The sequence below is a fragment of the Fistularia commersonii genome, chromosome 11, assembly GCF_037954325.1.
Source record: "Fistularia commersonii isolate RoL2024-O1a breed Wild chromosome 11, RoL_Fcom_v1.0, whole genome shotgun sequence".
Classification (NCBI taxonomy): Eukaryota; Metazoa; Chordata; class Actinopteri; order Syngnathiformes; family Fistulariidae; genus Fistularia; species Fistularia commersonii.
In genome coordinates, this window is record NC_141294.1 from 18,962,253 (window position 1) to 18,974,752 (window position 12,500).

General features: G+C 44.6%; 1 protein-coding gene across 3 annotated transcripts in view; it reads left to right on the forward strand.

Annotated features, from left to right (window-relative positions):
• Nucleotides 1-11,487, forward strand: part of clcn1b (chloride channel, voltage-sensitive 1b) — a 32,583-nt gene extending 21,096 nt beyond the window's left edge. For 2 of the 3 annotated variants that reach the window (XM_086155719.1, XM_086155720.1), the window contains 14 exons: nt 1,813-1,897; nt 2,007-2,162; nt 2,240-2,309; nt 2,392-2,502; nt 3,567-3,602; nt 4,624-4,837; nt 4,951-5,084; nt 5,180-5,361; nt 5,804-5,879; nt 5,961-6,043; nt 6,130-6,174; nt 6,257-6,361; nt 6,668-6,754; nt 10,663-11,487. In XM_086155719.1, the coding sequence (XP_086011845.1) occupies nt 1,813-1,897; nt 2,007-2,162; nt 2,240-2,309; nt 2,392-2,502; nt 3,567-3,602; nt 4,624-4,837; nt 4,951-5,084; nt 5,180-5,361; nt 5,804-5,879; nt 5,961-6,043; nt 6,130-6,174; nt 6,257-6,361; nt 6,668-6,754; nt 10,663-11,064 (1,786 nt within the window). In that variant the 3' untranslated portion in view covers nt 11,065-11,487. The remainder of the gene's footprint in view (nt 1-1,812; nt 1,898-2,006; nt 2,163-2,239; nt 2,310-2,391; nt 2,503-3,566; nt 3,603-4,623; nt 4,838-4,950; nt 5,085-5,179; nt 5,362-5,803; nt 5,880-5,960; nt 6,044-6,129; nt 6,175-6,256; nt 6,362-6,667; nt 6,755-10,662) is intronic. The other variant, XM_086155721.1, reaches the window with a different exon arrangement.
• Nucleotides 11,488-12,500: the final 1,013 nt, after the last annotated feature.

A 12,500-nucleotide genomic window follows, 5' to 3' on the forward strand; every position in this document is an offset into this window, starting at 1 on the left:
CAAGACCGAGAAGAGCTGAGACCAGTTCGATCGGCAGCCGGGGGCTCTGAGTGATGGGGTGGACAGTCGCCGAGAGGTGGCAGATCGGAGGGGACAGGTAGGGACATGTGGCTTGACCATATCCTGGAGTTAAGATGGAGCTGCCACATTCACTGGCGAGTACAAGGGTCTTGAACTTGATTCGGGCGGCTATCGGGAGCCAGTGTAGGGACATAAGAAGGGGAGTTGTGTGGCAGAGCACCGGGCGGGCTGCTGCTTTCTGAATAAGCTCCAGAGGCCTGATGGTCACCGCTGGGGCCCCGGCAAGGAGGGAGTTGCAGTAGTCCAAATGAGAGATGACTAGAGCCTAGATGAGTATCTGCGCTGTATCCTCTGTGAGGAATCTGCGAATCTTCCTGATGTTGTAGAGGAGGAATCTGCAGGATTGTGCAACTGCTGCGACGTTCGCTAAAAATGACAGTTGGTTGTCTCGGACCACACCCAGGTTTCTCGCAGTTGTGGTTGGCCTTACCACGGTGATGTTGATGGTGATGGCCAGGTCTCTGTCCGGACAACCTTTCCGCGGGAGAAAGACCAGCTCAGTCTTGTCTAGGTTGAGCTTCAGGTGGTTAGTTGCTATCCAATCTGAGATGTCGGACAGGCAAGCTGTAATTTGGGTTTCTACCTGCAGTAATTTGTACAATGAGCCTTGTGTATTCATGCTTTGCGAAAAGGCCAAAATTCTTTCATGTAATGGATTTTACTTATATTCTATCTATGTCATTTAAATTAGATCACACAAACACTCCACCCATCTGTTCCTGGCCCCGCTGTTCAATTTTGGGACTGATTATAGGAAAAACTTTGCCTGCCCCTTTTCTAGATGGCAAGTACGGATGTGAACAGTATTCGCAATGTTAACAGCGTTGGCAAGTTGTGCAAGTTAGAGTTCAGTCCCGCTTTGAGTGTCCGAAGTGCAGGTGCAGATGTTGTATGCAGATGGTTTAAATCGACGGTTAAACGACGAACAGTTGAGTGCAGTACTGGCTGTGCTGGATGGAAAGTGCACAATTGTCCTGAGGTAAAACATAATTATTGACTCCTGTCAGTTGTCCAGGAGTCTGATGGCAGTTAGGTAGTCCTGCCGTTCTAAACTTCACACTCCTGCACCTCTGGCCGGAGGACAGGAGTGTGAACTCCTTTGGACTCCACTATGGCGGATGCTCTGCGGAGAAGATCACCAGGACCCCACCACCTTTCCTAACCACTGGCTGCAGGCGTTAGCGGTCCGGAGCCCTACTCCTACCAGAGCACACCGTGATGCAGCTGGTTAAGATGCTGTCAAATATGCAGCTGTACAGGTTGCTGAGGATCTTAGGTGACATGCCAAACTTCTCCAGCCTCTTTAGAAAGTACAGCTGCTGTTGCACCCTCTGAACTATTCCGTATGGTGTTGAGGGATCAGGTGAGGTCCTAACATGGACATCCAGGTATCAACCTCAAGACCTCGGATGAACAGTGGCAAATAAGGTCTCCACTTGTATGTCTCTACATGGCGTCTAAATTAGAGAGTAGATGTCTCTATATGGCGATTAAATGAGGGTGAAAGGTTGTATGCCTTTATATGTGGCCCTGTGATCAACTGCCAACCAGTCCACGTCAAACCCCGCCTCTCGGCCAATCACAGCTGACTTAGGCCCCCACACCTCTGCGAGTACAAGATGAGCACTATAGATGGTGAATGAATGAACCCAAAGAGCAGTACAACAAAGGGGTCAAAAAAGTTTTAAAAAGTTTTTAACCCCCCCCCCGTGTGTGTGTGTGCGAATCCAGTCGCCTGATCTATCCGGGCGCAGTGACCCTGATCATCGCCACCCTCACCTTCCCCCCTGGATTTGGACAGTTTATGGCTGGAGAGGTGAGGAAGTACCACATTTGTTTTGGGGGTCACTATTGGGCGCTACAGAGCCAACAATCACAACAACAGGTCTGCTTTACCCCCCCACCTTGTCTCTCCCCTCCACCAGCTGATGCCCAGGGAGTGCATCAACTCCCTGTTTGATAACTTTACCTGGACCAAAATCTCAGGATCTCCCGCTCCGCCAGGCCTGGGGCGCTCATCGGCATGGCTTCACCCTCAAGTCAGCGTCTTCGTCATCCTCATCCTCTTTGTCGTCATGAAGGTAAACCCTCCCCCTCTCTTCCCCCATCCATCTTGGAATGGAAGTCACCTTGACCCCTCCTGATGTTTGCGTTGCAGTTCTGGATGTCAGCGGTCTCCACTACCATGCCCATCCCCTCGGGCGCCTTTATGCCAGTGTTTATTTTAGGTAGGAGGATTCGGCGGAGGGAGCCGGTATCCCAGTGCTGAGCTTTCCCCTCGGCTAATGTCCTTTCCTATGCACCCTGAAGGGGCCGCCTTTGGCCGTCTGGTCGGGGAGATCATGGCCACCCTCTTCCCAAATGGGATCCTATTCGACGGGATTGTCTATCGTATCCTCCCGGGGGGTTACGCCGTCATCGGTGAGTCTACGGGCTCAGGGTCTCTGTTGTGCTAACTTTCTGACTTGCTAACTGCTAACTGAGGCTTGGCAATACTTTATTAATACTAATACTTCATTTGTTTAGGGATAATATTCAGAAAATAACAAAATTAAGAGTTTACAATACTAGCCACAATAAAGGGCTGTCGTAAACACAAAAATTAGTGTCAGCTAGTTGGTTGGTGTTGGCTGTGTGTTAGCATGCATCTGCTTCTACTTGGTGAGATTTTAGAATGGTTTGCATTTCTGAAATGTCAACTGTGGTGAGCTAAGACAATTAGTTTTAATCGATGCTAGTTCCATGCAGCGTGCCTATTTTTATCAGCAATGTTGGGTTCCATTACAGTTAGATATGTTAGCGGGCTGCAGTACTTAGTCAAGAATCTTAAACCCAGTTCATTTCATCTGTGCATTAGCGCTGTTTGCAGCCAATTCACCTAGCTTCAGGTATTGTGAGCTGTGTCGTTAGCATACCACTATACATTGCAAAAACACTTTTCATAGCTTGTGGGTCTAGTAGCATGAAAACTGTGTCTTTGCATGCTCCTATAGTTAGCTGAGACACATCGCTTCAGTTGATTTAACCTGAGATCCTTAGCTTCGGTTGATGCTGGCTCTATATAGCACGTTCACTTTGATCAACTATGTTACTTGAGTTCCAGCGTTAGATGTTTTAGTGTGCCAGTATTTAGCTAAGGCGTTCAACCCCAGTTTGTTTATACTCTGCATTAGTATGCTACTGTGTCCAGCCAATACCTTTAGCTTCAGGTTATGTGAGCTGTGTGTTTTTAGCATGCCACTGTACATTGTGAAGACACTTGTCTCCAGTGGGTGTCAACTATTTATTTGAATGCTACTGTGGTTAGCTGAGGCACATAGCTTTAGTACATGTAACCTGAAACTCTTAGTTTTAGTTGATGCTAGCTCTTTCTAGCATGCTTACTTTAATCAGTCATGTTCCTTGAGCTCCAATGTTAGCTGTATTAACGTGCCAAAGTATTTAGCTCGGACACTGAACCCCAGTTTATTTCAACTCTGCATTAGCATGTGACTGTGTCCAGCCAACGCACTTAGCTTCAGGTAATGAGAGCTGTGTGTTTTTAGCATGCCACTGTACATTGTGAAGACTCTTGTCTCCAGTGGGTGTCAACTATTTATTTGAATACTACCGTAGTTAGCTGAGGCACATAGCTTCAGTAGATGTAACCTGAAACTCTTAGTTTTAGTTGATGCTAGCTCTTTCTAGCATGCTTACTTTAATCAGCCATGTTCCTTGAGTTCCAATGTTAGATGTATTAGCGTGCCAAAGTATTTAGCTCAGACACTGAATCCCAGTTTATTTCAACTCTGCATTAGCATGCTACTGTGTCCAGCCAATGCACTTAGTTTCAGGTAATGGGAGTTGCGTGTTTTTAGCATGCCACTGTACATTGCAAAGACACATATCTCTAATTGGTGTCAACTATCTGTTTGCCTGCTAGTGTAGTTAGCTAAGAAACTGTTAGCTGGGGTGCTAGATAGCATTCTAATTTAGCTGACAAAGTTCGTTGTGTTGCGTTTGTGCTGGTTGTGTTTCAATGCATGTTAGCATGCCCATTTTACACCGCAAACATGCTCCTGTCAGCATTAGCATGGTAAACAAGCTCCTATTGTTCCACATTACTGAATAAACCATCACTTACTCTCCTAACACCTGAATTTTATTTGTTTCCCAAAAGCGAATCTTGGTATGAATTTGTTGAAACGACCGACTGCGCGCCATCGGGTCGGTCTATTTCCTCCCATTCCACGTTCATGAGCTACTCTCCTTTCAAGGCAGCCTCTGGTTTCTTTTTTGCTGGCTTGGACAAAAAACCCGAGTTCTTCACGCCTGCCGGTGGTTCATCCATCACGCGGCAGCGCTCGGACAAACATCTTATATCAGGTCATAATTGAGCTGACTGAGGTCACGGAGAAACATTCCTCTCCTCAGCTGCTCCAAATAGCCTCTCCACATAAACGAGCCAGTTCCTCCATCATTTCATGGTATCAGGCGTACCTTTGTAATACTTTTACACAGTACTGTGCTTTTATAATACTGTATTTTTCCCTCCCCTGCCAGGCGCGGCGGCGATGACTGGCGCCGTCACCCACACCGTCTCCACGGCGGTGATCTGCTTCGAACTGACAGGTCAGATCTCCCACATCCTGCCCATGATGGTAGCCGTCATCCTTGCCAACATGGTGGCCCAGGGCCTGCAGCCGTCGCTGTACGACTCCATTATCCAGGTGAAGAAGCTCCCCTACCTGCCCGAGCTGGCCCTCGGGCACATCAGGTAACCCCAAAACCCACGGGCACAGTGATCCCTGCGCGCTGCTCACATCATGCCTCCTGGTGGCCAATTGTTTCGAAAGCGCGTGCGCCTTCACTTTCTCTGCCTCCCATCAGCAAGTACAACATCTTCGTGGAGGACATCATGGTACGCAAGGTGAAGTTCCTCTCGTCCCATTCCACGTTTCGAGAGCTGAACCACCTGCTGGAAACCACAACTCTGAAGACCATCCCCCTGGTGGACAATAAAGGTAAGTGGTCTCCATGTTGCAGATGTCGCTGTAACCTTCTGGAAGCTTATTCAAAGAAGCAGTGAAGTGGAGCAAAGTGTCTCTTACCCCCACAGAGTCCATGATTCTCCTGGGTTCCATTGAGCGTACAGAGCTGCAGGCCCTCTTTGACTGGTGGCTCTCGCCGGCCAGGCGGGTCTTTGAGAAGGGGCAGAGCTCGCCGGGTCAGGGCTCTAAGGTCAGCTGGGAGTCCTTCACCTTTGTGGATGAGGAGGGCAGCGTGGAGGGCGCAGGCAAGGTGAGGGAACAGATGCACTCTCACGAACACCTTGTGCGATAGTTTTGCTGGTTCATTGGGAGGAGTTTGGAGTCTCCATGTTCGCCTTCCCTTCCTGGGTTCTGTCTGTCTGGAGTCTTCATGTTCACCTGGTTCCTGTTTGGGTTCGCTCCAGGTACTCCATACCCCCTGCAGTCCAAAAATAGGGATATTGGAGATTGTCTACAGTTGTGACTGCTCGGGTGTCTCTATGTATGGCCATGAGTTTATTCAAGACTTTAACTTGTTCTGGAGAGAAGATCCAATAAGGGAGTCCAACCATTGTTTATGACATGTGACAGCTTAGCTGCGCCTCGTAGAAGTCACCGGATGATCCGCCCCTTCGGCGTTTTACATCCATGTGGCACTGTGTTCTTTCAGACTGTCCATTAATATTCCTCACCTCCCAGTGTTCTCCTCTCAGGCTCCTTCGGCGCAGGACGAACGCAACGGGCCGATCCCACCTCTCCAGGACCCCTCCACCAATCACAGTGGCTCAGGTAAGGTGGTGACTCCTTGGCATACAATCTCGCATCATGCTGCGTCACATCTCACGATTGTCACAACCGCCATGTCCTCAGTCAAGAGGAAGACAGCGTCGGTCAAGAGGACCTTCCAGAGGCTCTTCTCCTCCTCGTCCTCCACGGGCCCCACTGAATCTCAGGTGCCACCTTTAGGAACTCCGAAGCCAGCAGGTGGCACCCCCTACTGTCCATCCTTACCTCTCTGCCCCCCGCTTTCTTTCCTCAGGACACGGCGCCACCGACACTTACAGACACCATGACCCCGGAGGAGGTACCATACGTCGCAGAGTATACAAGGTACAGCAATGGCAAGGATCTAACCCCCGCTGCTCTTTTGCGATTGGCTGACACAGATCAAATCCTGGGAGGAGGCGGAGATGGACAAGTCCATTGACATGGAGCAGATCCGCATCGACCCGTCTCCATTTCAGCTTGTGGAGCGAACGTCTCTGCACAAGGTGAGAAGGTAGATCTCTCCACTGGAGATCTCTGGTTGCCTGAGAGAACAAATGGAGAGGATCCATTCTGGATGAACCAGTCATTCAGATCAATGCCAATATTTCTTATTTGTTTATTTTTTTCCCAGAATCCCGTGCACGTGCACTATTTTGCCCGGCTCAATAGTATGGCAGCAACTATAAACATGTTATAGATATGTTATTACACGTTATTACATGCAGACTGCAGTACTGGCTCTAACCACCGGGGGATTTCTGTGACCATGTGATTTCCTGTCTCTCTGTCCGTCCAACCCCCCCCTGCAGACACACACTCTGTTCTCCCTGCTGGGCCTGAGTCACGCCTACGTCACCAGTATCGGGAAGCTGGTGGGCGTTGTGGCGCTGAAGGAGGTGAGGGTCTCGGATTGGCCGCTGCTGCCGTCATCTGCGACGTCACAGACCCTTTCGAACAATCGGTTTCCACTTCCTATTTTACCCGGCTCAAGTTTGTTTACTTGATTTATTGACTTTCTGAGGGAATTAAAATTTTTGTTTGATAATTTTTTTCGGGTGGGGGGGGGTTAATATGCATGTTAGATTTTTGGATATTTTTTTTCCTGATTTAATTCAGATTAAAGTGAATTTATTTCTCATTTAATATTTTTAAAGCAATTTCTTTTCTATAAAAAATGCCTTTTCCTATTTGAAGCTCACAAAACAGTTCCAATCAGTTCCACTATGTTTAATTCTTATTTCTTATTTTCTTTATATATATTAATTCTTTATATATTTATGACTTGAGTGATAAATATCACTCATAAAGTTTCATAAAGTCTCATTAAGTTTTTATATTTTTCAAAAACGTTTTTTTCAATTTTTTGTTTTTAGATTTTGTTCAGATTAGACTGAATTTGATTCATTTTTCCAAATGTTTTTTTTTTCTTTCTTTTTTTCTGAATGAATTCCTTTAATTTCTTTCAAATATCTGCCAATGTGTAGGCTGGAGAAACAATCCCACCTATTTTTTATTTTCTTTATTTTTTTCGCTAAATTCAGATTAAAGTGAATTTATTACAAATTTCAGTTTTTTTAATCACTTCCATTATGTTTCGATCTTCTTTTCATTTTATTCAGATTGTAGTGTATTTATGTCTTATTTCAAAGTATTTTATTATAATTTTCTAAAGAAATGTATCATATTTTATTTTATCTATCTATTTATTTATTTTTATTTATACATTTGTTTATTTTTATATCAGATAATTTTCAGGCTGGAAAATCAATTTCAAGTAATTTTATCTCAATTTTGTTTCAGATGTAGGTCAAATTGAATATTATATAATATATAAATTCAATAATGTGATTTCTTGACATTTTTAAAAAAAGTTTGAAGCCAGTTTTAAGATGGAAATACAATTCTTAATTTCTATATTATCTTCCTTGTTTTTTTAAGCTGAAATTCAGATAAGAATGAATTTATTTGTCATTGCTAAGATTCTTCTTCTTCTTCTTCTTCTTCTTCTTCTTCTTCTTCTTCTTCTTGACCCAACCATCTCAGTCTGGCTTCTCTGTCTTTTGGTCGTTGTAACTGTTTCTAGTCTATCCAAAATCGTTGGTCTCACGACTGTCTTGAACACTTTTCCTTTCATTCTTGCTGATAATCTTCTATCACATAGTACCCCTGACACTTTTCTCCACCCATTCCAACCTGACCCGTCTCATTGAACCCGTCTTTTCACCTCTTTTCCACACTCTCTGTTGCTCTGGACTGTTGACCCCAAGTACCTGAAATCCTCCTGCTTCTTGATATCCACTTGCTGTAGCCTCACCATTCCACCTGAGTTCCTCTCATTCACACACATATACTCTGTCTTGCTGCGACTAATCTTCACTCCTCTCCTTTCCAGCGCATACCTCCACTTCTTGAGAGTTTCCTCAACCTGTTCTCTGCTCTCACTACAGATCACAATGTCATCTGCAAACATCATGGTCCATGGAGATTCCTGTCTAACCTCATCTGTCAGCCTGTCCATCACCACTGCAAACAAGAAGGGGCTCAGAGCTGATCCCTGATGGAGTCCCACCTCCACCCTGAACTTCTCTGTTAATCCGACAGCACACAGCACCACTGTCTCATAGCTAGCATACATGTCCTGCACCAGTCTAACATACTTCTCTGCCATTCCAGATTTCCTCATACAATACCAGAGCTCCTCTCTTCTCTTCTGTCATATGCTTTTTCTAGGTCTACAAAAACAATGTAGCTCCCTCTGGCCTTCTCTGTACTTCTGTGTTAGCATTCTTAAAGTAAATATTGCATCTGTAGTACTCTTTCTAGGCATGAAGCCATACTGCTGTTCACAAATGCTCACTTCTGTTCTCAGTCTAGTTTCCAGTACTCTTTCCCATAACTTCATTGTATGGCTCACCAAATTTATCCCTCTATAGTTGCTGCAATTCTGCACATCCCCTTATTCTTAAAAATAGGCACCATCACACGTCGTCTCCACTCTTCTGGCATCGCCTGTTGAATAATCTAAGTCAGAAAATCTACCGCAGCCTCTCCTAGACACTTCCACACCTCCACAGGTATATCATCAGGACCCACTGCCTTCCACTCTTCATCCTCTTCAATGCTTTCCTCACTTCCCTTTTTCTAATCTTTGCTCTACTTTGTGGTCTACAATAGTCACCTCTTCTATCCTTGCCTCTCTTTCATTTTCCACATTCATCAGCTCTTCAAAGTACTCTTTCCATTGTCCCATCACTTGTGCAGCATATTTCAATATATTTCCCTCTGTATCCTTAATCTCCTGGACCTGTTGTGCATCCTTTCCATCTTTATCTCTCTCTTTCGCCAACCTGTATAGATCATTCCCTCCCTCCTTACTGTCCAACTGAGCATACAAGTCATCATACGCCCTTTGTTCTGCCTTTGCTACCTCTATCTTTACCTTACGTTGTATCTCCCTGTATTCCTGTCTGTTCTCTTCAGTCCTCTCAGTGTCCCACTTCTTTGCGAACCACTTTCTCTGTATATACTCCTGCACTTCCTCATTCCACTACCAAGTTTCCTTATGTACTATCCTTCCAGATGACACACCAAGTACTTTCAACTCCTCCCTGAAAACCATACAACACTCCTCCCTATTCAGCTTCCACCATTTTGTTCTCTGCTCTGCCTTTGTCCTCTTCATCTTCCTTGTCACCAGAGTCATCTCACAAACCACTATCCTATGCTGTCTGGCTACACTCTCACCTACAACTACTTTGCAATCACTGATCTCTTTCAGGTTACCTCATCTATACAAGATGTAGTCTACCTAACCTGAGTGCTCCTACCTCCGCTCTTATAAGTTGCCCTAGGTTCCTGTCTTTTCAAGAAAAAAAGTGTTCACAACAGCCATTTCCACCCGTTTTGCAAAATCTACCACCATCTGTCCCTCTGCATTCCTATCCAGTATACCAAATCTGCCCATCACTTCTTCATCCCCTCTATTGCCTGAACCAACATGTCCATTGAAGTCTGCTCCAATTACCACTCTCTCATGTCTGGGGATATTCTGCATCACTTCATCTAGCTCATTCCAGAACTTCCCCTTCTCCTCAAACTCACATCCCACCTGCAGGGCATAGCCACTAATAACATTGCGCATCACACTTTCAATTTCCAGTGTCGGACTCATAAGTCTATCTGACATTCTTTTCACCTCCAGAACATTTCCTAACAAACGCCTCCTCCATTTCTCTTCTTGTCAGTACCATGATAGTGCAAATTAAAGCCTGCTCCTAGCCTTACTACCTTTCCACCAGGTCTTCTGAACACCTTCTTTGAATCATGTTGACCAACTCTCTGTCTTTTCCTGTCATATTACCAATATTCAAAGTCCCTACTCTCAGTCCCGGACTCTTGCCTTTCCTCTTCTCTCTCTGCTTGCGAACATGCCTTCTTCCTCTCCTTCTTTGACCTACAGTAGCCCAGTTTCCAATGGTTCCCTGTCCGTCATCAGTTCCAGTGGCTGTTGTTAACACTGGTCTCGCCCAATATGAGATTATTAGGTTTGATTTGCAGGTTTGGTTTTTGGCAAAAGTTTTATGCCAGATGCCTGATGCAACTCTACATTTATCCGGGCTTGGGACCGGCACAGGGAGACACTGGCCCGAGGCTACATTTGCTAAGATTATATTTTTTATCACTTACCTTTTTTTTAGGATTTTTTCAGTGATTTCTTCAATTTTTCTGAAAAATTTTTTTTGCAGATTTTTTTTTTTTTAATTTACACTGAGACATATATTCTGAAGCTCCGGTGTCTCCACAGCTGCAGAAGGCCATCGAGGGCTCCACGCGCAGCGGTGTCCGTCTTCGCCCGCCCCTGGCCTCTTTCAGGGACGCCAGCCGCAAAGCCAAGAAGCACCAGCCCCCGCCATCCACCCCCACCTCGCCCACCTGGGAAAGGGACCTCTGGGGGGAGGGGGGGGAAGCCGCCCAGAAGGAGGAGCCGCAGGAGGCGGTGGCAGTGGCGGCGGCGGGACATGACAATGATGATGACGACGACGACGCTCCGGGGGACACGCAGGGTGGCGGTGATCCAGCTTCTCCTTCGGCATCCTCTCCTTCCACATCTTCCCCCTCGGTGTCCTCCCCCTCCGCCGAACCCGTCCTGACGTTATCCTCCCTGCAGGAGGAGCGGGAGAGCGAGGAGTCGGACGAACCCATATAGGAGGAGGAGGAGACAAGCCGCCACTTCCCCCCAACTCACCCTCGCTCCCCCTTCGCCTCCTAAACTGGACCTTTTTTCTACTTTATCTCACTTTTTCACTCCGAATCTCAGGTGTCCCCACCTCCTAAACCCCACCCCGCCCTCCCGTGTCTTGGACCTGCGGACCCTCAGGAGTCAAACCCCCACCCCCCTCGGTGCGCCGATCGTAAACCGGACCTTCCCCCGGCGTCCCCGTCCGAGGACAACTAGACTTTATCGCTCATATTTATTGTTATTACACAGTTATTACTATTTTATTATCCACTCTGTGGGAAGTATCTCAATCGATGCCAATAAAACAGCCTGTAATTTTTTTTCCAAAAATAATGAATAAAAAGGGGAAAAAAAAACAAACACCAAACCTTCCCAGAAAGTGCTTTCAAACCAGGAACCAGATTGCAGTCCTTTATTTTCTTTATTTTATTCTGAAATATTTGCCACTAATTTTACTAAATTGTTCAATTTTTTGTCTGGAAAAACATCCGACCGGTTCTGGATCTGGTCAACAGTTTGGCAGGGCGATGATGTGTCAAGGGATCAGGGTCAAAGGTCAGTCCTGGGGTTTATTAATTTTTGATTTTACCTCTAAAGCCCCAGCAAGGACAGCAAGGTAAATTTATAATAATTATTATTATTATCATTATTGTCAACCTGTCAATCCCAGGTTAGATGTTGAAGACTCTCTACATCTGCCTACGCACCCTCTCAGCAACACTATCAAAATATTAATATTGCAAATATAAATATGTAAAATAATATACAAATATGAATGAAAATACTACTATTACTGATAAAAATACTATGACTACTACTAATGATAGTAAGAGTGATGATAATAATGGTGATAATAACAATAACACTGTAGCGATGATGATGATAATTATGATTATGTTAGTATTAGTAATAATAAGTGATAATTATGATAATAGGAGTAATAATTGTTATAGTAATAATAAGAGCAATAGATAATAACAAAATAATAATGACATAGATAATAATAACAATCAGATAGTGGTAATAGAGTAATAATTGCAAAAATTAAATAGCTATATTAACGATAATGCTAATAACACTAATAACAATAACAATACTGATGATGATGATGATGATAATAACAGTGATACTATGATAGTAGCCGTAGTTAGTGAAATACAAAATTAATAACGGCAATAATGATGTTGATGATGATCATAATAATATAATGTATTATTATAATAACATAATAATAACTATTCTCATGGTGGTAGTTATAATAATAGAAAAAATATAATGGCAATATTAATAGTGCTAACCTTGATCATTATGATGATAATAATAATTAAGATGCTGAAGTATTATTCTGATGATAGTAATAATTATGTAAATCATAACAGTTATCGTAGCAATAACAATAGTTA